We start from the raw sequence: 27,864 nt of genomic DNA, 5'->3' as shown, positions 1-27,864 counted from the left end.
AGGGGATTTTTCATGATGGCATCCAATTTTTCCATCATCCACTTTTCTACAACAGCTTCCAGTGTGTCCAGGTTTTGCCCTGTGATGGAGTAGGCCTTCCTGACAAGTTTGTTCAGACATTGTCTTTTTGTGCTCAGGTTGCATCCTCAGGAGACTGCAGTGTAGAACACCACACTGGCTACTATGAAGTGGTAGAACATTCCCATCAGCTTGCTGCACACATCAAAACACCTGAGTCTCCTTAAAAAGTATTGTCTTCCCTGGATCTACTTCTACAGTGTCACTGTGTTGTCAGACCAGTCCAGTTTTTTTTTTATGTAAACCCCTAGGTACCACGTTCTCCTCCTCCTGAATAGTGACTGGTCTCAGAGGCTTCTTGGCATGTTGGAAGTCCACCACCAGTTCTTTTGTATTGCTGATATTGAGTTGCAGGTTGTAGATCTTGCACACAGACGAAGTCCTTCTCGACTTTCCTGCACTCTGTCTCATCTCCATTATTAATGTAGCCTATGATAGATGAAGTATCTGAAAATTTTTGCAGATGGCAAGCGCTGTTATTGTGCTGGAAGTCTGTGCTGTGCAGGAAGGAAGAAAAGACAGTTCCCTGAAGTGCTCCAGTATTACACACCACCATTTCTGACACCCATTTTAAAAGGAAACAATGTATAGTGTTACTGGATTTCTTTTTAAATTTTAAAATAACAAAAATAAAGGAGAAATGATATGGGGAAGCAGTGCAGCCCCCCAAAAAATTGGTTTAATAACTGATCCAGTCACAGTATGTGTGTAGTTTGCACATTTTAGGCATACAAAGAAATTTTTTGCAGGCAGTCTAAGCTATTGGAATTCCACAAAGCCATGTATTTTAGTATTATTGCCCAGTCTAAATCAACTTTTTATGAATGAGTTTATGTGCATATACTATATGTATGTCGTCTGTGTCTTGTGTCCACAAAATTCTCAGCAGGAGTGGCAGGTGAGAGCCAAGGAATATTTTGAACATTTTGAAGAGGCACATTAAAATCAGTATCATAGCTGAATTTAATGTATTCAACAGTAAAGTTGATGGCTGATGGCAGTAATGCTTGCCATTAATCAACCTGGCCAGTGCCAATTTAAATGGACTAAATATTCCAATTACATTAATTCAATAACTAAGTTTTGATGTGATATTCTGCACCATTTATATTGCAAAATTAATGGTCACTATAGCATGAATTCAAATGAGCATCAGATTAAGTTATTGCACTTAACTGTACATTTAATCACAAGTGCTAAATTGTGCTAAAATACTGAAAATATTCAGAGGCAAACTCTAATAAAAAGAAACCATATTTAATTCTATTTACACTTTATCTTTAACAAACCAAACAACATGCATGGTACATCCCTCCCATAAGCACAATGTTCCATTGTTTTAGTTTTAATCTCCTGTTTGTATTTTTTAGCCATATTCATAGTCAGAAATTAATTTGTTCGTTGCTCAATATAACTTTATTATTCTATTATTTTTGCACTCCTAAATTATTCTGACTTTCATCACTCATTTTATATAGTTAATGAGTCTTTATAAGCTTTAGAACTGGAAATCTACACTCACAAGCTGCAGAGCTATTGTGTAAAGCAAATGCAACCTTACAAAGTTTAAACGACAACTCTGTCAGATCAAGTAAACGTCTTTTAAAGCCACTGTTCCTTTTTCTGCTCTGTTCTGTATTTTTATTTTTCCTCTGCCTCGGTCTCTTTCTGCTTCCTTTCTTCTCCCTTCTCTCCTTCCGTGAGAACCCTAATTACAAAGAGGACTATTTCATTTATGTTAGGTAGAATGCCCAGGGGGGACTGGGCGGTCTCATGGCCTGGAACCCCTGCAGATTTTATTTTTTTCTCCAGCCGTCTGGAGATTTTTTTTGTTTTTTCTGTCCCCCCTGGCCATCGGACCTTACTCCTTTTCTATGTTAAGTAATGTTGTCTTATTTTAATTTCTTATTTTGTCTTTTATTTTTCTTTTCTTCATTATGTAAAGCACTTTGAGCTACTTTTTGTATGAAAATGTGCTATGTAAATAAATGTTGTTGTTGTTCTATTGTTTACTTAGCAAAAAAAAACCCAGTACTGTATATCTTAAAAAGTATAACTTTTTTCTTTTTCTTACTTGTTTTAGCATTTATCTGTATAAATTAATCATATTAATCCTTACATATGCACATCACCATTCACTGCAAATACATGATTTCTAACTTCATTGCCATTTAATATCTATTTAAACTTTTGAATTAGAAGGAACATGTTATTAGCTTTATATCTCAAGTCAACTTTAAAAACATGGAACATTGTTGGTATCTGGCTAAATATCAATGATGTTTAACATCTACAAGCTACAAACTGCAAACTAAAAACTCATTGCAGCATATCAGATTCAGAGAACAAAAAGCTTACTTGGGGCCTAGCATCGCAAATACTTTGGCAAGGCTAACAATGGCAAAAAAAAACTATCTGAGTCAGTTTATAATAACCTTACAGGGACAAAGTTTAACAAGACGACAAAACAGATTTGTGAAAGAAGTACTCACCTGTAAAAACTGAACCTCTAGAAGTTTCCACCAGGCATGGAACTCGCCTGGTGCAATGTGAAAGTCGGGGAGAGAGAAAAATGAATTGCACACTCCTATAAAAATCGGCATGTAAAGTGCAATTATAGTTCCATGAGTAACTTCATATCAGAGGAAAAATTATTTAGTTTGAAAGTTGGGAAGACATGGGGGAAATATTTTTTTGGGGAGGAGGCCCCATTGCTCCCTCCTGAGTGGCTCCAGTGTCTGTGATGAACTGTCACTCCACTTGATGATCAGCTTGTGTCCATTTCTTGCCTCTTCTGTCTCTATTTGGTTACCATAGCAGTAATCAAGCTTTACACCAATCACAGCAAATTTAGAAGCTTTCCCACATCTATATAAAGTGAGCACAGTCATTTGAAAGCTGTCAGGACCAAATTAAACCTTAATGTACAGTATGAGTTAAGGAAAGGGCTGGCTAGAAGGAATATCAATGACATTTCTATTGTGCACTGTGGTGAAATGCTTTTGGCAGGATAGGTACTATAAAACTTTTTAGGGCAGAGGAATACCACAGACAACAATGTAAAAGACAAATGAGAAAGAAATTACTATTACTGAAATTAAGCAGAAAGGTAGGAGAATGAAAGCAAGATTGAAATGATCAAACCAAAAAAACACAAAGGGAACCATTGAGACAGAAAGATGATTTGTTTTGAAAGAAGCAATCTAAGAAGCCATGAAGATGAAAGTGTTAGGAGTTATCTTTCTTTCTATCTGCATTATGGCTTGGCAAGAAGATGTGTAAATGCCTTTTAAGATTTTCTCTCAACTGGTGAGCACATTGACACAATTTTATTTTTAAATAAATCACCTTAAAATGAATAGTGACTCACTAAGTTATTGAAATTGAAGCACTTATGTTTTGTGTAACCTGTGCAGTTCCTTTCAAAATGATGGAGAATCAAATTTAAATAGTACTGTGTTAACATTTATTCATGAATTCTTTTCTTAATGTAAACATTTAATCGTAAAGGAATCTTAATCTTTTGTCAGAGATAAATTACATCTCTTGACTTAGTATACTGAATTTGGATGAAAAGCTTTATTCAAAGTAATCTTAAAATAAAGGTTGCTAAAAAAATCTTTAGCACAGACTATTCAAATAAACATGTGTTCTTCTAAAAGTAATTTTTGGACTGAAATATATATTGTGTTTATTGATGTTTTGTGTATATGATAATACAAACAAATTATGACATTACGTTTTCTGCAGCTGTGTCATAGTAAACAAAATTTGTTCATAATAAAAATTTGAGAACAAAATGAGAATAAATATTTAATAAAACAGATCAGAAGCTGTTTATATATTTGAAATGTATGTATTAGGGTTAAAAAAATGAAATTTTAGCATATACACTATTCATATTTAAAGCGTTAGAAGGTGTCATGCAAACATGTCTGTGGATCACTCTCAGGGCTCCTCTAAGGTATGTGGTACCACCCCGAGTCGAGAGGGGTTGCTGTCGCTAATCATATCTTCTCCTATTCCTCCCACAGCTCAGAGAAGGCAACCAGAGAGGGCACTTTCCAGTTTCTCAGCTATGTAGTATGGGTTTGGGGGAAGGAGGCATCACTCTGCAAGTGAAGAACGACACAGATAGAGCTCTTGTAATATTGCAAAAACACAAAGCCCACAGGGGCTATTTTGTTTTGTTTAGTTTGTTGCGTCCGCACCATTGGGCATTTGCATTTGTCATTAAGACACAAAGAAGTAAATGGGAATTAGCACCCCAACATTTCCTTGTCTGAGACATAAAGGGTAATGCATAGGCATAACAGACTACTGACATGTATCAAAGTGTAAAATAATTAATTTCCTTTATCTTCTACACATCTAAATTTTATATTTTTAATGCTCCACCTAAAAGGAAAATGAATCAGTAATGCAGTGCAGAATTTTTAAGCAGATACTAAAAATGGATTTTTATAGCTTTTGACTTTACTCAAAATTGCACATGAAGCCTATTAAGCTTCGTTAAAAATGCAGCATAGTAAAAATGCATCTAAATTAACTAAGAATATTACCTTAGAAAAGCTCTTTATGTATTGTATAACAATATCTTAAGGGGGGGGGGGGGGGTTGTGCACATTCAAGAAACCTGAAAAATGTCATTCTATTTTAAGTTGATTTTTCGCATGGAGATTTTAAACAAAGCGTTCATGCTTCCCAATTATAAACTCTACACAACAAAAGTCTGGTTCATTAAGTTTATTGATATTTTTTTTTTTTGCTGTAAAAATCTGTACACATCAAGGTTTCACACTCTTACTTACTTTATGCTTTAGATTTTTTCAAATAAACAAATATCACCTTTTCTTTTTAAACATAACACTTATATTTACTTTTAAATACCCTGAGTAAATGAAAAGTCTGAACAAAACAGCAGACCTTGTGCATTTTTGTAACATTTCACACCACAGCGGCATTTGCTCAAGCAGTGGAGCGCCACATTCTGCGTTTTGTTTTTACAAATGCATGAATACATTGATCAGGACAGCAGATTAAGTTAACTAAGAGCATGTAGGTGGGACAACTTTCATGGGAAAGAGCTAGATTATTAAATAACATATTTACATATTTGTTTATCACTAGTTTTCAGCATGTCATGTGGCACAGTATTCTGAATAATCACAGTAATATGAATTTCTTTCCAAAATAAAAGCTTAAGTGTAATGATATGGTATAAAGGAAAGCTGATAAATTATTTAAATGCATAAAAATAAATAAATTGCTCTGTGAGGTTTGCTGATTAGGCACAGTATTGTAAAAATGCGATTTCCTAAAGGACAAGGTCTGGCCGCTCTGCAAGTTTCAGAGCCTCGTGCATTCCCGCTGCTGACAGTTTCCGGTTAATGTTCCTGTATTTACATTGCAGCAGGTTCCGGTAGGTGGTCCGCAGGTCACGGTTGAAAAAGGCATAAATAAAAGGGTTGATAAGAGAGTTGGCATAACCCAGCCAAAGAAATGTCCTTTCCACCCAAAGTGGGATGCAACTGCATTCAATGCCACAAATGAATGGTCTGGCTGTGGAAAGAAGGAAGAAAGGCAGCCAACACACTGTAAAAGCCCCCACAATAATACCCAAGGTGGTAGCAGCTTTCTGTTCTCTTTTAAAAATGGAAATGTTTTTTCTGTCATGTTTGAGGAGCCGTGAAAAATTGGTGCAATCTTCCGACTCCTTGTGTATTTTAATAGCTCCAGTTACACAGTCAATGCCACCCTCCTCTGGACGTGGGAAGCCAGAAAATGTGTGCTTGGCAGCGCTCTTCTTGGCAGCTTTGTATATCCGGTAATACATCATCAGCATAACTGACATGGGGATATAAAATGCCACAGCTGTGGAGTAAATGGTGTAGCCAAAGTCTTGACTGATTAAACATACTTGGTTGTCATTCACATTCTGGGCCCATCCAAACAATGGTGGCAGAGTAATGGAGGCAGATAGCAACCAAACACACAAAATCATTTTGGCCATACATCTTCCATTTTGTCGAACAGGATATGTCAGCGGCCTTGTAATTCCAAGATACCTAAAACACAACATGAAAAATACGGTTAACTAGTCAGTCTCTAAGAAATGAGCCTGTTGTTATGTTACATGGTGTTAATAAGCAGAATTTATCTTCCTACATTTGCATCGACTGGTATGAAATTTTTAGACCTGCTATCATGCATAACCTAAATGTAAAAATATATATATATATATAAATATATAAAGTACCTATTAAAAATATTCACTCCTTAGATGTTTTTGCATTTTACTATAATAGAACATTAAATTACAATGCAATTGATTTGACTTTTTTGGCATTGATCAACAATGTCAACTTAGTGTCAAAGTGAAAAAAGATCTTTGTAGAGTGGTTTTAATTATTTACAAATATAAAATAGGAAACTATTGATTGCATAAGTATTGACCCCAACAAATTCTCAGCTAGACTGATATCTGGACTCTGACTATACCACTCTAGGACATTAACATTGTTGTTTTTAAGCCATTCCTATGTAGCTTTAGCTTTACATTTGGGGTCATTGATTTGTCAGAAAACCAAATCTTATCCTAAAGCACAGGACTTTTCCAAACAACTGTATGCGAGGTCTTCTTCCAGGATTCCCTGTAATTTGCTGTATTGACTTTATCCTTTACCCTTCATAACTCTTCCGGTGTCTGCTGCAGAGAAGAATCCCCAGAGCATGATGCCATCACAACCATGCTTCATGATGGGGATTGCGTGTTTTTTGATAATGTGTAGCTGACTCTAGAATCTCCCATACCCCTTCTGACAAATTCTCCAATGCACATTTTTAACAGTGGCTTTCTCTTTCCCATTCTCCCATAAACCTGTGATTAGTGAAACACCCAGAAAATAATTGTATAATAGTTGTATGCTAAGTCTTTCCAGTCTTTCTGCTGTAGCTTGTAAAGTTATCACAGGTCTCCCTCACTAGTCTTCTTGCACAGTTGCTCAGTATTTTAGGAAAAGCCTGCTATAGGTAGATATACAGCTTTGCCATACTATTTCCATTTCCTATTGACTGATTTAATTGGACTTTAAAAAATGATCAGTGACTTGGATATTGTTTCTGAGTTTTAATTAGATTGATTAATTATCAGTCTTACCTTCAGCAATACTGGTAATTAACAAAATTCTTCAGCAAGATTCCTACTTCATTTAACTTACCTTTCTTTCTTTGTTGTAGGAAGTGGTTCTCCTACTTATATTATTGGACTTATGTATATCAAGGTAACTGAGACATAGTAGTTTTAAGCAACAGAATAATACAATTTATTGATAAACACAAGGACTCTAGAAATATGATAAATGCATATATATCTTGACATACATAGTTTTACCATAATTAGCTTTACAATATATTCTATGGAATTGTTACTTTTGTTGCTGATCCAGGTTCAAGTGGAGGATTCTTCATGCACTGGAGTGCATTTTTTCTCCTTTCTTGACGATTCCTTGTCCATGGTATGCTTTGCCTTCCCCGCTTGCCTTCCGCTATATTCTTTGCAACTTCATGGAGAGAAGCATCAGTCTTTCTGGCACAAGACATCAGATGCTGAAGTTTCATTCTTGAAGTAATGGCTGCTCCTCAGCAGACAGGATTCAGTGCTTAGCTTGATGCACTGGATCTCAACTTTCATGTTCACAGAACGGAAAAATGGTTCACCTTTCCAGCTCTCCAGTAAGAGTGCAGAGCACAGCTTGTTAGTTTCTGAGAGAAGGATTTTAGAACGTTATTTTTGGAGAATGTGCACTGGGACGAATCCCAGATTTCTCTCAGAATTCCTTCTAGATTTCAGCGAGTGTGTCACAAGAGAATTCCTAAACTTGCCATTCTCAAAAAAATCTTATAGGGTGCAGCTAGTTTATAAAGGAGGGTTAAAGTTTCTCCCGATTGGATTAAAGTCACTTTAAGTTGTAAAATCAGTGTTTTCTAGTAAGGAAATTATTCTGTCCATCCTAGCTATCATCCTTTGGATTATAGGTCTTTGTCTTGCCTGGAGTCTATTTTCACGCTCTGTTGTTGGAGAGAGGGCCTCTGCAAAGGTATAAGGTCACCTATGATTTACACCTTTTTTAACAGATGAACTTCAAGCAGATCCTAGTACGAAGAGTTCAGCCACTTTCTAGAATGTAGCTTGGGAATCTAATTTTGGGAGTTTTGTGCAGCTGAAAGTCTGCTGAATCTGCTGTTTTAACAGGCTTTGTGTACCCCTAAGGCCTAGAACAATGGACAATGCCCACTTTGTCCTACACTTTCATCCCTTGAATTATGCTGTTCAATTACCTTTTCATAGAGCTGCATGGAGTTTTCATTTGTTTTATTTGCATAGGTTAGGCCATGATACTGACTCACCTCAAGTTGTTCCTTCCAGATAAGGTGTGTTTATCCTACAATCAACTGGAAGGTAACTACATTCACCCCAGACAGGTGATCTCCATTGAACTAATTATGGGACTTCTAAAACCAAATGGCAGTGCCAGAGATAATTTAGGTATGTCATATTAAAAGCAGTGAATACTTATGTGATCAGTCATTTAGGATTTTATATTTTGTAGTGGAACCGGTGTGTCAGAAAACACGGTAATGGAAGGTTTATTCCACACAATACCTCCACAAAGTTGCAAAAGCACAAACACAGGTTTTCTTTCTCTCTCCCCACAATATTCTCTTCTCACCACAGCACTAACCCTCCTCCAGGTGAGTGTTGCTCTATATCCTCCCAGCTCTGACTCACCTGGATAAGGAAGTGCGGCCCCTTTTACTATGGACCCATTAGTTCTTCTGGTGCTACGTCTACTACCCGACGGAAGCACTTCCAGGTCATATGGAAGTCCTACTTATTAGGGAGCACATTTCCCGACAGTGCTCCCTTGTGGCACCCATGGTCCTGAGCATGGCTGTGTTGTCGGACTACATCTCCAAGCATTCCCTGCTGGTTCCCAAATGGGTGGTGATACGGAGGGCTGCTACCATCTCGTGTTCTAGGAAAATAACTTATTCACAGCAACATTTTTCGGTGGGGTGTCCGTCCATCCACTCCAGCCATCACTTCCTGGTCTGGCTCCTTCCTCTCTCCTGGTCGGGATACCCATCTGCCTGCTCGGAGCCTCCCATACGGTAAGGAACTATCCCCTCTTCTGGTTGGGATGCCCGTCAAACTTCTGCGGCATTTACAATTTGTATTTAATCTAGATCACTATGCAGAGATCTGCTTTTCACTTTGACATTAAAGAGTCTATGTATGTTGATCACTGTCAAAAAACAAATCAGATTCACTGTGATTCAATGTTGTAGAACAATAAAATGCCAAAACTTTTAAATTGAATACTTTTCATAGACACTGTAGATGAATATGCAACTTCTGTTTGTCAAATGTAAATATAAGTATGTCCATTCGAGAGAATAATTTCAAGCATACCTGAAAATTAAGGAACTTTTGGAAATAACTCAGAAAGAAAACAATAGAAGTCACAAACCGGGAGGCTTATAAAATTATTCAGTATGAACAAAAATTAGCACAACACATTGTATTAAATGAATTTAAATTAATGAATTTAATTAATTACATTACACACATTAGCTTTAAATCACAAGAAGCTCTGTTCAGTTCGTTACTCTAAACTAATTGTGTGACCATTAACAATTTACTTGACTTACTTTGTGTCAGGTGTAAAAAAAAATGTGCAAGCAATTCTAATTTAGCCTAATGTTGCAAGTTACTTTAGATAAAATCTTCCACCAATTGTACAATAATAATAATGACTTATGCCATGAAGGAGGAAAGCAAAAGATTTAAATATTGCCCTTGGTAATATTCATTTATAACCAGTGAACAACAGAATAACTTGTGTAATTTTTATTAAGTCCTAAGAGGATATCACCTAAAACAAAAATGCTTAAAATGGTTTATTTCAGCAGCTTGCTGTTTAAAAAGTCTTTGCAACACAGAGTAGCAACTGTATGGCAGATCATAAAATGACCAATGTCATATTTTGTAATTAATTGCAACAATAGAAAATACAACAGTTTGTACAAGTGTAATCATTACAAAATGCATTTGATACGTGATAGGCCTTTGCCCCAAGCTGACCACAGTTAGCACTAAGAGTGCTTGAAATTATTTTCATAAGGTGCATTACACTGACAAATGGGGACATTTCACTTAAGATGAATTCCCTTATGGACTTTATCTTTATAAATCATGAAAAAATTCTCTACTCCATTCAGGGACAAGATCATAAAGGTTCAAAAAATAAATCTCAGTAATCATTTATGCTTGATCTGAAAGCTTTTTCCTAACATGTGTGTCACTTTTACATTGTAAGGCACTTGTAATCAATTACTAAAGTTCACTTGAACTTGCATGAAAAATAGCTCTGCCTAAAGGAAAGGACAAGATACCCCCATGCATGTTTGTAAGGCCTTTTGTGTTTCAAGGCTCTTTCAGTAAAAACACTGTAATCTTTTATCTCTTAACTATTACCAATGCATGAGATGTTAAGTTGGACCACAATCCAAGAAACAATCTACCATCATTTTATTTTATTTTTTTTTAACTTTTATTGAATTTACTAAAAGCATGTAATGTTTCATACAATCAAGTCAAACTTAAAACTAAATTCAATTCAATCCCCACCAATGACAAAGAGAGGAAGACCAACAGCCAGAGTAAAACTTTGACAGCAGTAAAGAGAGAAAGAAGTCCTTCTACACAATATAAATACTTATTCTAAAATATTATTGATCAGATCCTGCCAAGTTTTTAAAAAGTTTTAAACAGATCCTCTAAGTGAGAATTTGATTTTTTCCAATTTCATATAGTATATAACATCAATTACCCACTGACTTAACAGCGGTGGGCTAGGATTCTTCCAGTTGAGCAAGATAAGTCTACAGATCTACCATAAGTTTAGCAAATGATGTACCTGACATTTGACAACAAAATAAAAAATATTTGGAAATGTGATGAATTCTGCTGTCATAAGTATAATGTTTTCTTTTAGCAAAATATTGCCCCATGTTTTAAACATGAATGAAGCTGGCTCATATTCAGCGATGCTATCCAACTTCTGAATCATGTCAGTTAGCAGCCAAAGATTGAATATCATCTGTTTATGCAAACAGGGCTTCTTCAAAAAATGCATACTCTACTTTATTAAAATGTTAGGTGTATTAAGGTCACCTTAACCACTTTTGAAGGATAAAAATGATAAAGTATGGTCTACAGACAATTTATAACTCTTATTACTGCTGTACATTTTAAAACACACATACAGTATGCACCTTCTGCTTAATTGTCATGACAGCTAAATTACTGTTAGAAATGTATTTTGGTCATGTTGTGCAAGTGAAGATTTGTAACTACTCAGTAGCTGACACATTCTCAGGACTGTGAAGGGCTGATGATGTTAGAGTTTGCTCCATTTTAATTTATACAGTGTGCCATAATAGAAGCTACACTATCCATTTAAACACAATGAATGCAACTACTGAACTAAATTTTTTATTCATTATTAATTAAAATAAACTTTTAATGGTCAGGGCGGCACAGTGGCGCAGTGGGTAGCGCTGCTCCTTGCTTCCCAGGTCCTCCCTGTGTGGAGTTTGCATGTTCTCCCTGTGTCTGCGTGGGTTTCCTCCCACAGTCCAACAACATGCAGGTTAGATGCATTGGCAAGTCTAAATTGTCCCTTGTGTGTGCTTGGTGTGTGTGTGTGTGTGTGCACGCCCTGTGGTGGGCTGGCACCCTGCGATGGCAGGGACTGGCTCCAGCAGACCCCCATAGCAGGTTGGATAATGGATGGATGGATGGATTTTAATGGTCAATTCTGAAAGTCACATTTGAAAAGGAATATAAGGCAGCAGGTTGAAAAAGTGGTTGAATGCAATGTATTAAAGAGAAAAACTTTGCTGAAAGGAACAGGGACTCCATCATTACAGATAACAAAACCTTACTGTTAGTAGCAATATGTGCATTAGGGCTTATAAAAGATTTTCATGTTCCTTTTTTTTTTTTGTGCAGTTATGACATTTTAGCTACACTCTTTTACACATATTAACTTGCAGTAGTTATGTAAAGAAAAAGAATTTCAGATAATAAGACATTACAAATTACTCTCATAAATATGCAGAATATAAAGACATTTCTGCACTGTGTTGTAATTTTCACTTGAAAACATAATTGTTCAATTATGATACATTTAGGAGTAATAATAAATTTGAGCTTAGCCTTATATTTAAAATGACATAAAAAAAATGTGGACTATGTAAGACAATTATTTACAATATGCTCATAATCTGTTTAATGTAAACGAGAGAAGGCATGTAGGGAGGTAACCAACCACACACTCTTAAAAATGAAGGTGCCAGAGTGAATCTTCTGAGTGATGGTATAGGCAATCCATTTTTGGTTCCCAAAAGACCCATCCACATGAAGGTTCTAGAAAGACCCTTTATTTATTTAGATTTGTAACAGGATCCATACATTAAATCACCATGAATAGATGCCAACAAATTTGTGAAATGGGTCATGAGTTTTAAAGGACTCTCTCTGCATACATCCAGTAACACAGGCTAAGTGCAGGTTTTGTTAATTTGTTAGTGTCCTGTAGCACGCCATACTTTAAAGCTTTTTTCCCCTACATATTAGCACAAAAAAACAACTTTATATGCAAAGAAACCTGTCCCAGAATGAAATGGTGTTTAGTGAAGCAATTTAGCTACAAGGAACCACACAAACTAGTAAAGAATCCATCCATCCATTATCTAACCCGCTGAATCCGAACACTGGGTCATGGGGGTCTGCTGGAGCCAATCCCAGCCAACACAGGGCACAAGGCAGGAACCAATCCCGGGCAGGGTGCCAACCCACCACAGGACACACACAAACACCCACTAGGGCCAGTTTAGAATCGCCAGTCCACCTAACCTGCATGTCTTTGGACTGCGGGAGGAAACCGGAGCGCCCGGAGGAAATCCACGCAGACACGGGGAGAACATGCAAACTCCACACAGGAAGCAAACCCAGGTCCCCAGGTCTCCGAACTGTGAGGCAGCAGCACTACCCACTGCGCCACCCTAGTAAAGAATCATATACAGTAGTGCAATTAAAGACCTTGTATTTTTAAGAGTGTAGACAGATGGACAGACTCTGAAAACGATTTGTTAATTTGTTTCCTTATACAGCCAGGACCTTTATTAAACTAGGTGAACTGAAATGCTATAACTAAAGTCTAGTATTTGCTTAAATGTATATTTGTTTTTATTCTCAGTAAGTGGAATTCAGATCCTGATGTCTTCCAGTATTATCAGTACATTTGGAACAACACAAAGCATTAGGAAACAAGAAAAATAAAGATTTAGAAGAACACTTCATTACTAATACATTTGTATTTTTTATAGAATGATATACTGTATAAGGTCATGATTTGAATTTATTTGGATATCATTTACCGCTAAACTGAAAGGAAACCAAAATTCAAATATTGCGTAATGCACTCTTTACATCATGCACTGTGTATGAAATATTTTCATTGTCGTGTGCTTAATTAGCAGTACTAGGGCAACAGCTGCTTCAAGAACTGCCTTGCCTAACACCTAAATTACATCCGACTTTACTGTGTGGTGTAGGCACGTTCTTCTCATATCTGCATGAAGTATTTATTGGGTACTTACACCGATTTTCCACCCAGATCCACAAAGACGTGCGACCCTAAACCGGTCCCGGCATGAGTGTGCTTGTGCGTGTGTCCTGCAATAGACACGCAAGCTGGCCGTGGCTGTTTCATTTTCCGCCCAGCGCCACCAGAAGATGCTCCAGGTTCCAGCCCAGCCCTCTGAACTGGACTGATGAGGGCATACTTTCTGTGTGTATGTACATTTCAGGCATTTGGATAGTACAATGAACATTTGGTTGTGAATTTTTTAACATAGTAGTGCTCATTGACGGTCGAATTTACATAAGAATCAAGCTAAACAAATATTTATTTACTTATATATTTTCAAACAAATGAAAAAATAACTCATTCAGTCAGCTTTGTAGACTACCTGCGTATCTGACGCTTTTCAGAGAGCGTTATCGGTACCATGGACAGCTCCACAACCGGAAGAAACGAGTGTTTCATTTGCAACTTCTACGCATCCGGACAAAAATCAATGTTGTTAATTAACAGTTCCTGTAACATTTACCTATTTGCCAGTACATTTCCAGTACCGAGAAATGTGATTCCTTCGCTTGTATTTACTTTCTTTAAGAAAGAAAGAAAGAAAGAAAGAAAGAAAGAAAGAAAGAAAGAAAGAAAGAAAGAAAGAAAGAAAGAAAGAAAGAAAGAAAGAAAGAAAGAAAGAAAGAAAGAAAGAAAGAAAGAAAGAAACCGTATATCAAGTGCACTATTTGAACCTCAGAGGCATATTTGAGTATGAAATTATTTGAAAGATTTGCTTTTCGCTACTCACCTGTCTATGCTTATAACACAGAGAGTCATAATAGATGCCGTGCAGCACATAACATCCATGGCGATGAAAACATTGCAGAAGAACTGTCCGAATATCCACTGACCCCCGATAAGGTCCGTAACACTGACAAAGGGCATAACCGCCACGGCTACTGAGAGATCAGCCAGAGCGAGAGACACAATGAGATAATTCGAAGGCTGCCTTAGTTTTTTAACGAAACATACTGAAATCACCACTAAGCAGTTCCCAGCAACTGTTAGCAAAGTAAGCATCGTAAGGATGCCCCCTATTACCACTTTTTCGATGTTTCCATAGTTCAAAATCTGCTCCCCACACCGGGTATCGTTGGCAGGTGATGGGCTGGGAGTCGGTAATACACTGGGAGAGGCTTCTTGTACAATCATAAGCAAATGGGAATCCAGTGATCCTGAAATCATTCTAGATGTACTGAAATCTCTTGGAAGTTCTTCTATCATGTAGTTTCGACTCTTCCCATAAATGTAACTGTTATTGATGTCTATGACCATCTTGAATGCCCTGGTCCATGAAGGCAGCTTAACTCTGCTGACAGACCCTATTAATGTGCAATTGGTCCAATAGTCCTGCATTGGATTCTTGACAGGAAAAGCGTTGAAGAAGGGACCGAATGCTGATCCGGCCTGTACAGCAAAACAGTTCTCATGGTTTCTGTTGAAAATGTATATGAAGAGAGTATGTCCTCTTGAAATAATTAAAGCCCCCTTTAAGCAGACGTTTGTTTAGTCAATGTCCCGTCTCCTGAAGAGCAAAGCTCTCCGTGGGCAAAGAAAGTATCAAACTGTGGTTATGTACTTCTGTCTCTTTAAGTCATCATGCACGTCACGGATGGCAAAGGCATCGACAATGAGATTTAACTCTTTTAAGGCTTAGGAGACCCATCAGTATACGGCATTCATCTATTCATAGTACACACCCGCTGTTTCATATACTTTTCTACCAGTTTATCTGAGATTTCATGCAATGCCATATAAATATCCATGCCTAAACATAAGCAACCATTCAGTAATTTTAGTGCTGCTTGTAATGCCCTGGCGCTTTATCAGCTGATAGTTAAAAGTGAAGTACGAGGTTATTTTTTTGTTTTTAGCTTAATAATTGTTGAAAGATGTTTAATATTTCTACGAATGCACAGCTATACAAGTCCACTTTATATAAAACAAAGACAACCTAATGAAACAAAAAAAATTGCAAAGTCGACTCCCAGCAAAGAATGGAGGTATCTGACGAGTTATGTTTCAATGGAAATGTTCTAACCCTTTTATCCAGCACAAATAGGGGCTTCTACTCTGGCCGGCCATTCCATTACAAAGCACTGCAAGGGATAAACACAAACTGAAAACGGGCAATTTACAGTGGCCAGTTAACCAAATAGGCACGTCTGTGGGAACTGGGAAAAAAACCGAAGTACATGGAGAAAAATCCTTAAGTGATTTATTTTTGACCCGTGAGCGCAATCAAACACATCGGCCTTTTTGGGTTTAATGCTTTAATGCATATTTTTCACTAAGAATTCATGCAAGAGGAGATTTACATTTACCTGTAATTATGAGCAATAAATTAGCCCTGTTATGAAAGTAATAGTTTTCCAGTGCCGTGTCACTAGTCGAGTGTTGTATAAGATCGAATCCCGCGAAATGCACATTTTCTCAACGTCTACGTGGGGTTCTCACTTGGTGCTCCGATTTTCATTCTAGCATTTCCAAAGACCAGCAAGACTGGTAAATTAATTCGAAATTATCCCTGCGTGGGCGACGGTGTATGCGTGAATGGTCTCTGCGATGGCCGTGTGCCCTGATCTTGGCTATTCCTGCTTTGTGCCCTGTACTGCTTCCATTGCCTCCCTCTCCTTGTGAATCTGAACTGGATTAAACAGGACACTGAGTGTGATGAGATGTCCATCCTAAATTAAAATCCCTTACACGTGATGTTCAATGGCATTGTAAATAATCATATTAACTGGTAGAAGAAAACTTAGTGGCATCTTTCGCACTACTCTGTTTATTGAAAACAACACTAATATGTTCTAAATTAGCAGTACAACAAATAAAAAAACGGAAATATGCACAATATAATTGCACTACAGGATAGTATTATAAAGCTTATTAATCCACCTATTTTCCACCAGTGAAATTAAGCGTGGGACTGTGGCGTAAGCAAGGTTTCAGCGTTCAAAATTCAAATTCCACAAACCGTCAAGTCAAGTCCGTTTATGTACTACTATTAAAGTGATAATTGCTGTCAACTTGGGAAAATAAACAAAACATAAAACAAGAATAAATAAATTAAAAAGTATACATGGCATGCAATGTGTATACTGTATGAATTTGCAAGTAGCATATATATTGTGTGTTTTACAATATTTGTTCCTATATGATTGACTGTTCAGCAACAATAGGACTTGTGGTCAGATGCCATCCATAGGAAGTGAAGAAAAATGGCCCTGTGTCATCTAGCAGAAGGAATGAGTGAGAAAATCGGATGTACAATGGCTGAGGTCTCTAACTGTATCGTTGTCCTTTCTAAGGGAGCGAGTGTTGTAGATGGTCCAACGAAAGGGCGGCAGATTGTAATATTCTGTGCCGCCCTCACCACCCTTTGCTGCACTTTACATTCGGTAGTTGAGCAGATGCCGCCAGGATGTGCCAGTAAGGCCCACTGTGCACAGAGAATTCTGGAAAAACAGCTGACTTCAGGCGTCTGGTGAGCCTTTTGGCAAGAGCTGAAATGTGTAGAGCCTAGTTCATCAGTGACTGAGAAATTTAAAGCTGCTCACTCTTTCAAAAGCATCCCATCCAATGTAGATGGATGTGGGGTCTGCTTTTTTGAGTCTATTACAAGTTCCTTGGTTTTATGATATTAAGAGTGAGATTATGTCCTTGGCATCACTGTAGGCATTTTCTGTAAGCAGTCTCATCACTGCTAATAAAGTTCTCCCCATGCGGACGTGAAGTTTTCCCTGAATATTCCGGTTGTCCTCGTTGCTCCTCGTTACTATAACAGGCGATTCCGTCTTAACCACACGTGAGCCTGATAGTTCGAGTTCGTGGGCCCTTTAATGGACTGGAGTTCCGTTTAGGGTTGTTCCTTGCTTTGCGTCATACGCCTCCCAAAATTACAAATTAGATTAAAAATGTATTCAAAAAAACCTAAGATTAGACAGATTCATTTGCACGTCTCTAAGATGTGGGAGGAAATTGCAATAGCAGTTGAAATCCATGCCAACAACGGACTGAATGTGGAATCCCCACTGAGACAGAATTCTGGAAACATTTAACGACAGTTGTTTGTAATGAATTCAAAATAGTATTTATGTTAAGCAGCAGTCGTATCCCTTACAGCTTCAGATAACAGATAACGGAAACTGGCTGTGTGCAGTCTGAACTCATTTCCACTACCCACGTGGGCTGCGATTTAATATCCAAGACATGTCAAGTGATTTGACACTTTGTGGTGTCAAGTGAAGGCGCCTTCTACCATTTCGAGGGCTGGTTTCCTCCGTGCTGTCGGTTCCATGCAACTCGCGTTGCGCCGGTTTGGCAAATCATTGAAAAAGGCTGCGCGTAAATGATTTGGGCACAGTGGTTTTATTCATTAGTGTTTGCTGCCCCCCAGTGGTATCGATAAACAGTATCGTTGAACTTGGACTGAAACTGTATAGACGTTTGTTCCGTATGCTGAAGACAACTTTTTGGAGTTTATGTCATTCTGACCTTCAGACACTACAGACACGTTATCCTCATTTCTGAGAAACTGTTATATTTTCGTTGTAAATACTCATAGCGCAGTGATGGGTGTTTTTCTTGGATTTGTACAGTAATAAATAAATAGATGGTGTTTGTGTTTTTTGTGATTTCACAGGTTTACAACACTATTTCACACCACTTTAAGATTTCTTTAAATCTATCCTACGCTAACTTTCAATAATAAAACGTGCTTATTGCAAACCACTGAAACATAATTTCTTTATAGCTCTTATTAAGAATTTTTTTGTTATTCTCGGTTTCTCAGACTTACCTAGCTCAGCAGTAATGAGAGTGAAAGTGGCCAGGGTGTGTAATATCTCCCTACTACTAGATTTTTAATTATAAGCTGACAATGACAGAAGTGTGACCAGAACATCATGTGTGGGTGGGCATTTGGCTTGTCTGGGGGGGGGGGGGGGGGGGGTGTCAAATAATAATAACAACATAGTTTTATATAACATATTAAAGCAAAACTTGTGGCATAAATCATAACCTACTGTTCAATAAAATTAACTGAGGCAATGGAACTTATTATTATTATTTTTTGTGAACAAATATAGAACTACATCTACAAGGTAAATATCAATAAAGTCAAATGTATACAACATATGAGAGCAAGAACAGAAACGTGGCTTATTGTAGTCATAGGAGGCTATATGACATCACTTTCCAGTGTTTAATCTGGATATTATCTACAGCAGTGGTCCCTAACCTTTTTGACAGCAAAGACCACTTTATTAGATGCAAATTTTTCCACGGACCGGTTGGGGAGGTGGGGGGGTTTGTGCAGTTTTATACACAATTTACATAACATTTCTATTATTATTAAGTTATTAAGCAGTTCGCATACGTTTGCAACCCGAGATTTGTCTTCTTTTTTTGCATATAACAAAGACATATGCTTTGCATTTGTCATTCCAACAGATTGCACATCGCAAACATTAACACTGCTATCTTTTTTTCGTGTCTGCCGTTTCTATAGGAGGGTGACAATGAGTTAAATTCCAATGGATGTTTTTCAAATGTTGACAAGCAATAAGCAAAAGATATCACAGAAAACCACAGAAAACAAAAACAGCAACAAAAAAAAAAAAAACAGTACGAGGAAAGTTCGAAGAAAGAGTTTTTTTTTACAATGTTTCTGTTTGGGGATCGATGTGCAAATGTGCACAACTGAGCTGCGACCACATATCTAACTGCTCTGTGGATGATTCGTTCAAGCATTTCAAAGTCACTTCGTTGTAATGAAAGCATCTGCTGAATGTACTTCGTAGTAACGCGATTTCTATAGACTCGTGTCATATGGGGAAACTGTCGGGACCATAAAAATACTTTGTTGTAATACCTCGGTCTCTCTCCTCTCTCTGCACCGCTGCAAAGCCCCGCCCGCCAAGCGTTCTGAAAAGTCTGAGTGAGTCTCCGTTGCCGGCAGTTCTCTCGCGGCCCGGCTGTCAGACAGCTGTGGCCCGGTAGTGGGCCGCGGACTGGGGGTTGGGGACCCCTGATCTACAGGACCAGTCTGCGGTTACTCTTGGCAAATTCTGAAATAAATTCATTCATGTCTAGATTTTCTGTGATGTTTTTCTCATGTGCCAGAATGACTAAATTTCTTTTCCTTAAATGCAGCATTGTTCAGCGGAGTGGAGTGAGAATGCGGTTCAAAGTAGAGAAAGAGTTTTGCATGCAGCTGAAGACACACCAATGATGAGTGCTGTGATGCAGACATGGCTGTGATGTGCGGGATACTAGATGCGTGTTTGTGGAAGCTGCCACCGTCTTTTTCTAGAGCTTTTTTCCAATTAGTGTAACTGTGTTTGATGAATATGTCCTCGTGGTCCGAATTGGAAACACTAAATTTGTGGCAGGCAAAGCAAAAGCTGCCATCACGGACAACATAATATTCAAGCCATGGTCGAGACTGATACCAGCTTGCACTAAAACATCTGAGTGTCTTTCCGAATGCGCGCTTGGGATAATTAATTAAAATGGGCTGAGATGGGCTATCCATATTTAAGTCAGGCAGACCGGACTGTATATTTTGTTGAAGGCAGAGGTTTGGAGTACCCGACATGGACGCAGAGCTGGAGGATTGTGTAGGCTTATCTACATCTTTTGGAGTTTCAGTTCCCGACGTAGGTGTGCTGTGCTCTGTGTTGGTAGCAGCGGTGCTGGGCTCAACCATGGAGCCAGCAACTTGCGGAGGGACAGAGGCTGAAGATGTCTGCTTTTTAATAAGCCACCTATGCATAGCCTTTGGTGTTACCAACCATAAAATAAAAGAAGAATGGAACATATACGCTGTTTTAATTAAAGAATGCAGTCAACAGGTTCAAAACATGCTGAAAAATGAGCGGCGAAGTGAACTGTGAGCAGCATGGTGCCTGGCTAGTGGAGGAGACACTGCCGGATACGCCGCAAATTCAAACGGGCCGATTGGAAGGCAACTCAGTTTTGAAAATCAAATGTTATTCTTCTCCAGAGTTTTCATTGGATAGACAGAGCATTTCGCAGGGGGGCACGGCTTGTCTCTGGGGGGGCAGTGCCCATCCCAGCCCCCCCATGGTCACGCCTCTGGTTAGAGTAACATTAACGATTAATAATGATACAAACGTTCAGACTCAAACTTAACCAAATCAGTGTTACTGCATTACCCAGAGAGTGGAATATTCCCTTGTTTTCACTGTGTATATTTTATATATAAACGTCTACGCGTGGAAGTGTGTGTGTCTGTCTGGCCAGCTCTGAAGTGAGAGGTGAAGTCGGGGTATGGGCTCCACCTCTGAGGAAACAGAAACTCGCTTAGCTGCTAATAACACAAGCGAGGTGAGCACAACAGCAAAACGAAACCTCAGAAGAAAGATGCACACGCTTAACCACTAATACACAAGCGATGCAAGCACGTTGGCAAAACGAAACCTCCTAGGAGAGAGATGCCCAGAGTAGTTCCTTTCAATTACCTGACATCTCTATATTTCAATTTTTTTCTGATGATTTCAATAATTTCTAGGATCCCGGGCTTACACAGCTAGTATACTGTATATATATATATATATATATATATATATATATATATATATATATATATATATATATATATATATATATCCATCCATCCATCCTCCAACCCACTGAATCCGAACACAGGATCACGGGGGTCTGCTGGAGCCAATCCCAGCCAACACAGGGCACAAGGCAGGGAGCCAATCCTGGGCAGGATGCCAACCCACCGCAGGACACACACAAACACACCCACACACCAAGCACACACTAGGGCCAATTTAGAATCGCCAATCCACCTAACCTGCATGTCTTTGGACTGTGGGAGGAAACCCACGCAGACACGGGGAGAACATGCAAACTCCACGCAGGGAGGACCCGGGAAGCGAACCCAGGTCCCCAGATCTCCCAACTGCGAGGCAGCAGCGCTACCCACTGCGCCACTGTGCCGCCCTATATATATATATATATATGCGTGTGTGTGTGTATGTGTGTGCGTGTGTGTGCGAGTGTGAAGTGTGCTGCATTGTCTCACAATACTAAACCCAAAACTGAAAAGCCAATTTTGGATAAGATGACAGTTTAGAAAATTTAAATGAGAAAAATTCTTAGCTGTGAAAGATGGTTACATTTTTCTCTGTCTTTCAACACAAGACTTAGCCTTCCATATTAACAGAGAAGTTAGACTTGTCTTCATAATGGGCATTCAGTAGAAGAATAAGAACAAGACCAAAAAGAAGAACAAGAAATAGCATTGCCCCAAGGTATGGGAAGTAAGTGCATTGTCCCTTCTTATGGTTCAGGTCTGTCAATATGTAATATTCTAAATTTTAAAGGATTAACTCAAAAACAAAAACAAAAAAAAAAAAAAACAATGTCTGAGAAGTGTTCAATTCAGCTTTTCTCCATTGGTGCTGAAGCCTTTGTGAGTTTTCAAGAGGAAGTGCCTGCTAATGCAGTCAGACATGGGACAGAAGCTGAAAGGGCATTGGTCTATTATGGCGTTTCTTCCTTCATCATCCTTGTATGTCTGGTACAGGATATGGTCATAGTTGATTTTTATGAATAATCAGCATTATGTCTGATTGTTCTATCAAGTGGATGATCCTGTATGTGACACATGGATGATCATCTGCGGACATGAAGCACTATCTTATCTCAAATGCATCTTTCCAATGATGCAGGAGTTTTTAAGTTGCTGTAACTGGGTAATTTAGTCAAACAAGATATCCTAGTCGATGAGAAATAATTTTCATGTTTTGTCCAAGTTTTGTTTCTGCTTCTTGCAACCAAAGTTATTTTTGGTCGACAGAATTAAAGGCCAAATTATTCTCAATTTGTAAAGAACATGAACATTAAACAATGAAATCTCAAATTCAAGTGTCTGAAATGTGGTTCCAGCCCAGAAGTGCTGGGCTCAATTTCTGTGATAGACTGAGGGGCTTAGCAACACTGGAGTTGAAGCTCTGCTTTACTGAACTAAGAGAAGCTAGTTGAACTGAGTTGGGTATGTAGTTAGGATGTCCACAGTCCACTAATATACATATGATCCTTTAAGATGTGCACATAGCAAAGCCTACTGGGCAAATACCTGGATCAGACCCCAGACATGGTGGAGGAGTTATAATATCAGGGAACTTTTGTCTTGGATTTGTCTGTTAATCAGGATAAGCAGACTGAAAATAACCAAACTGTGGTGGGCTGGCGCCCTGTCTGGGATTTGTTGCAGCCTTGCGCCCTGTGCTGGATGGGATTGGCTCCAGCAGACCCTCGTGACCCTGTGTTAGGATATAGAGGGTTGGAAAATTAATGAATGAATGAATGAAAATAACCAAATGAAAATAAACATAAGTGCCCCAGAAGACTTCTGAAATTTTTGAATATATAATTATGAACTTTATAAATTTAGAATAACACATTCTCTCTGAAATACACCCTTACATAACTAAGAATATATACATCAACAGGAATTTAAGCAGGGGCATTGGGCTGCAGTTCTGCAAACATCTCTTGGAAAAGCAAAGTACAATCGCAGTAGTTGCAACTTCCCGCGATCCTGAGAACGTCCACCGGTTACACAACTTGGCGCAGGTTTACCCTGGCAGAATTTCAGTCGTTAAAATCGATGTAACTAAGGGAAATGACATTAAAGATGCCGCCGAAAAAGTTAAAGATAAATTTGGGAGCTTGGATCTTTTGATTAATTGTGCAGCAATACTACATCCTTCAAGGAAAGGTGAAACCAGCCTCTGAGATTTAACTTCCGAGGTATGACGAGAAGCAGTGTACGAATCTGTAATAAGATCTTGAAGTTTAACACTTTAACTAGTATTACTTACAAGGGAAATTGTTTTAAGCTATGCTCTGAATATTTCCTCTGTAAAAAATTAAGGAGAGCTATAGTTATTTCATATTGAGCCGCTGCTCAGTCGCACGCCACTGTGTGTCCCTGAAGCACTTGCGATCCTGGTCAACACTTTCTCATTTCATTTGTTTTGCCTCTGACGCAGCCTTACCTTTCAAAACACGTCTCTAGGACTTTAGAAGATATTCGACTCTCAAATACACTGCAGCCTTTAAAGAGAGCACACATCAGGGTATGTGGAATATATCTCTACGATACACCTCTAGGAATGCCGGTGCTACCGATTAGTGGCACGGTGAGCCACTAGCTCTTGGGGGCATCAGCGGCGATCTGTATTCGCTGTAGTTATACGGGTACCAGGGTTTGATTAAATTGAGTATTTCAGCCACCCCGCGACCCTGCTCTGAATAAGCGGGTTTAGAATTTTTTTTTTTTTTTTTACCATTCTTACTAATACTTGCGCTATCTCGTTACAACATTTTGACCCCTAAATTGTACTTAAGAATTGTTCATTAAGTTTTATTACACTTTCTTAAAATATGTTTGCTAGCCCTTGCAACTTTCAGATGCAAACACATTAGTGTAAAGGGCGAATTGTGAGGGAGTCTACTTAATTTACAGTCTATCACACACACAATTAGAACGTTTGACCAATTCCGTCATTTTCACAAGTACCGTAATTGCAACATTATAACTATCAAACCAATCAATATTTGCATCAATCTAAATACATTTTAATTTTAAATTAAAGTATAATGCAAGGTTAATTTATTTACATTTTTTAAATCTGTTTTTATTTCTTTACTGTTTCATCCTGTCATTTCATTTTAAATCCAGTTTTATGAATTATTTTGCATTACTATTTTAGCTTTTATTCTGTTGATTAACCATTTGAGTGAATCGTTCCAGTTCAGATGTCATTTACCTTAAGAAATGGCTGTTCAATGAAGATTAGAAATTAGAAATCAGTGTCTACATAGTAAAAAGATTGTAGAAACATGCAGATACAGTAATACCATAAAAGGTGTTATATGATTAAATGCTCCAGCCATCGAAACAGATAGTCACCTTGTAAACATTTTATAAAATGAGTCTCACTCATGTCGTTCCTCTGTACAAGGAGCAGGCAGTTTAGTTTGGCAGCAAATTAATTTTAAACTCTGGATCACATACTTCATAGCACTTTATGAAGGCAGGTAATTCACACAAACTCCTAAAGCTGACGTCACATTACATGATTTCTAGTTGGTTGGTTGTGCCAGACTTGATGAATCCAGTTGCACATTTCATGCCCAGAAATTGCAGGGTCTATCAAATTAGACAACTGCCTAACAACGTTTCAGAACAGTTTCATGCTTCCAAACTTTCACAAGTTCACTCCTTTTTCGTCAGCCAGTAATATGCTGCCTGACAAAGCCCATTCCCTTACAAATGTTTTACAGTGTCATGCAGTGTCAGGAACAGTGAGCTCAACTGCAATCTCAACCCTTTTTTTCTTTTATTCTGTTCTGTCATGGTGTGTAAAACATGCAGTGTCAGACACCATGTCTTCTGTTTGTCATGTCCAAAACACCAATGCTCATTATTCTTTGTAGTTGCATTATATTTGTTGTAATTTCTGGGGAGTCTAAACATAGACACAATCCTACACCAACAACTAAAGACAAAATTAAACCTGCTTGATTTTATCAGGGCGAGTTGCAGACTGGTTGGACTTGGTCACAGTATATATCAAATTACACAACCGTAGATCACTTGAGCAATCTAAGACTGTCTCCAACTCTCTTTGAATATACAGATGAAGTCTGTGACTAACAAATCAATGGAAGAATTGTGATAAGGCTATGTCATGTTTTACAACTTTTCCAGCAATTTGCAGTCACAGACTTCATTTATATAATCTTAGAGACTCTTTAACACTCTTCTCCACCCATTCCACCCTGCCTACACAGAAAAGGAACTTTCAAATAAAATTACTAATATGATATTGAATTCAGTTTCCAACAAGATACAATATTCAACAATGTATGCAAAGTGTGAACAATTTCAGTGAAAAATTGTAATAACCTAAGACTATCAGGGACAATAACTAAATCACAAATTATGTCATCAGGCATCTGTTCAATAGGTCATGTTTTGGAAATGGCTTGTACTCATCATATTTGGGAAATGTTTTGCTTCTCTGCCAGATAGTTTTGAATTTACAATTACTCCAAATCCTTTAATAGCACTAATACCAGATGGCCTAACATTGTCATGAATTTTGCTACCTTACATTATATAGTTCAAAGAATCTTAACTCTTACAACAAAACACAGTGGGAAAAGATGTGTTTAAATTCAATTTTTCTCTGAAAGGATTTGTCGAGAGTGTTTAAGAATTTGGCAAGAATTTAAGGCTGTCCTAAAATAATCAAGCCTGGTGTCTGTTAACCTCTTTAATGTCTTAGTATTTGTGACTCCTTAGTGTTGGGCTCTCTGATCACGTAGATCTATAAATTAAGTTGGGGAGAGGTACTGAGATTAATTAAAATTGTGGAATATAGTACTGACTGCATAGTAAACTCAGTCACTCACTGTAATGTGATTTATACTCCCAAAAAATGAGAAAGGTGTCAAAAGCTGCACTTTATTCTAACTGCATAGTAACTGTGTCATTTCATCTATTCATACAGTTGTAGTGTTTAAAAAGAGATTTAAGGAAAGTGCATTTTAAAGTCTTCAAAAAGAAGCGGCACCCTTGAAATCATTTTTAACTATTAATTACATTGAGATCTAATTCTGACTTCTTAGACAAATAGCCTCAGAAACTCTGTCTGTCTTTAAGGATATACTGAGAATATTAAGAATTTGTATATAATGACATTTTCACTTATTTATGTGCAATATGGTCTAAGCAATGTATGGTTAAATTCATTTCTTACCAATGTTATTAAAGTAACTGACTGAGGTGGTCAAGGAAGGCTGATGGCCTATAATGTGCTAGTACAGGGGTGGACAAATTCATTCCTGGAGGGCCGCAGTGGCTGTGGGTTTTTGTTCCAACCCAGTTGCTTAATTAGAAAACAATCCTTGCCAATAATTACATTTCATGGCTTGTTAGTGCTTTAACTCTGCTATGTCAAGTCATTCTCATATCCTAGATTTTTTTTTCCATTCTAAGGATATCATCCAAATACTTTGAAGTGTAAAACGGATGGGTAATTCTCAATCCTTCACTTTTTTCTCTTCTCTTTCCTTCCAAGTATTTCATTAAACCAAATAGTGCATGATAAATACACACAGGTGTAAAGGGTAACAAGCAAAATGGATAACTGCTGGTTTCTTTTGTCATTTGCATCTTATTGCTAATAAGGAGCAATTAAAAACCAAGAATGCAGCTGTTTAAGACTTAAATAAGCAATAAGGGTTCATAATCTTAACGAGGGAGATAACTAAAATGAAGCAGAAGTGTTTCTAGAGCAATAAGGGCTTCTTATTAAGCAATTGGGTTGGAACAAAAACCTGCAGCCACTGCGGCCCTCCAGGAATGAATTTGCCCACCCCTGTGCTAGTAGATTCTGAAATAGATCTTTATTTTGCATTGATGTTAGTAGGGAATTTCTCATAAACATTCTTTTCTGTTAAACAGCGATTGTTCTAAATAGTATTTGAGTGTTGTTTCCATTTTCATCTTACAATTCAGTATTTTATTCCAAACAGGCCAGATAACAAGCTTTCTTATATTTTCATTGCTTTTTGTCCATTCTGTTTGATAAACCTTTGATTTAATTGATCTCCATGTAAGATGTAGTTTGGGTTTTTGTAATTTAAAACATGTGCTATAGAGAGTTCTTTTTTCTCTGTTTTTGTTTTGAGATGATTTCCTATATTTAAACCTGTTTCTTAGGTAAGTTGTAAATATCAGCTAATCTATAACTCTAATATTTACCAGTTTTATAAGTATATATTTTTGTTGTTGCTGTTTTTTAACATTAGTTTTCACTTTTGTTTCCATTTTAAAGGTGTTGATTTTGGTTTCTAAGTTTATTTTTATTATTTACATGACTTAATTTTCATCACATGTTGTCAAATTTCTTTTTTTGTAATTGGTGAGGTTCAGATCTGTGGTGTCACTAGCACTTCCAATATT

General features: G+C 37.7%; 2 protein-coding genes across 2 annotated transcripts in view; one reads left to right on the top strand and one right to left on the bottom strand.

Annotated features, from left to right (window-relative positions):
• Positions 1-5,073: 5,073 nt before the first annotated feature.
• LOC114644658 (5-hydroxytryptamine receptor 7) lies at positions 5,074-15,765 on the bottom strand. The gene is made up of 2 exons (XM_028792704.2): positions 14,590-15,765; positions 5,074-6,146 (listed from the first exon to the last, which is right to left on the bottom strand). The coding sequence occupies exons 1-2, from the start codon at positions 15,195-15,197 to the stop codon at positions 5,396-5,398; spliced, it is 1,359 nt and encodes a 452-aa protein (XP_028648537.1). The 5' UTR covers positions 15,198-15,765; the 3' UTR covers positions 5,074-5,395.
• Positions 15,766-23,346: 7,581 nt separating this feature from the next.
• Positions 23,347-27,864, top strand: part of zgc:65997 (uncharacterized protein LOC794398 homolog) — a 17,190-nt gene continuing 12,672 nt past the window's right edge. Inside the window, exon 1 of the mRNA XM_028792696.2 lies at positions 23,347-23,636. The gene's annotated coding sequence lies outside the window, so the exon portion shown is untranslated. The remainder of the gene's footprint in view (positions 23,637-27,864) is intronic.

Source organism: Erpetoichthys calabaricus, chromosome 2 (genome assembly GCF_900747795.2).
Source record: "Erpetoichthys calabaricus chromosome 2, fErpCal1.3, whole genome shotgun sequence".
NCBI classification, from domain to species: domain Eukaryota; kingdom Metazoa; phylum Chordata; class Cladistia; order Polypteriformes; family Polypteridae; genus Erpetoichthys; species Erpetoichthys calabaricus.
Note: the sequence above shows the minus strand (reverse complement) of the source record. Positions and strands in the feature narration are given on the sequence as shown.

Bases quoted from the DNA above. Each gene is read 5' to 3' on its own strand.
- LOC114644658 (XM_028792704.2), bottom strand. From the start codon at position 15,197: ATGCAGGACTATTGGACCAATTGCACATTAATAGGGTCTGTCAGCAGA. The intron at 6,147-14,589 runs GTGAGTAGCGAA...GTTGTGTTTTAG, and splicing joins TGTGTTATAAGCATAGACAG to GTATCTTGGAATTACAAGGC.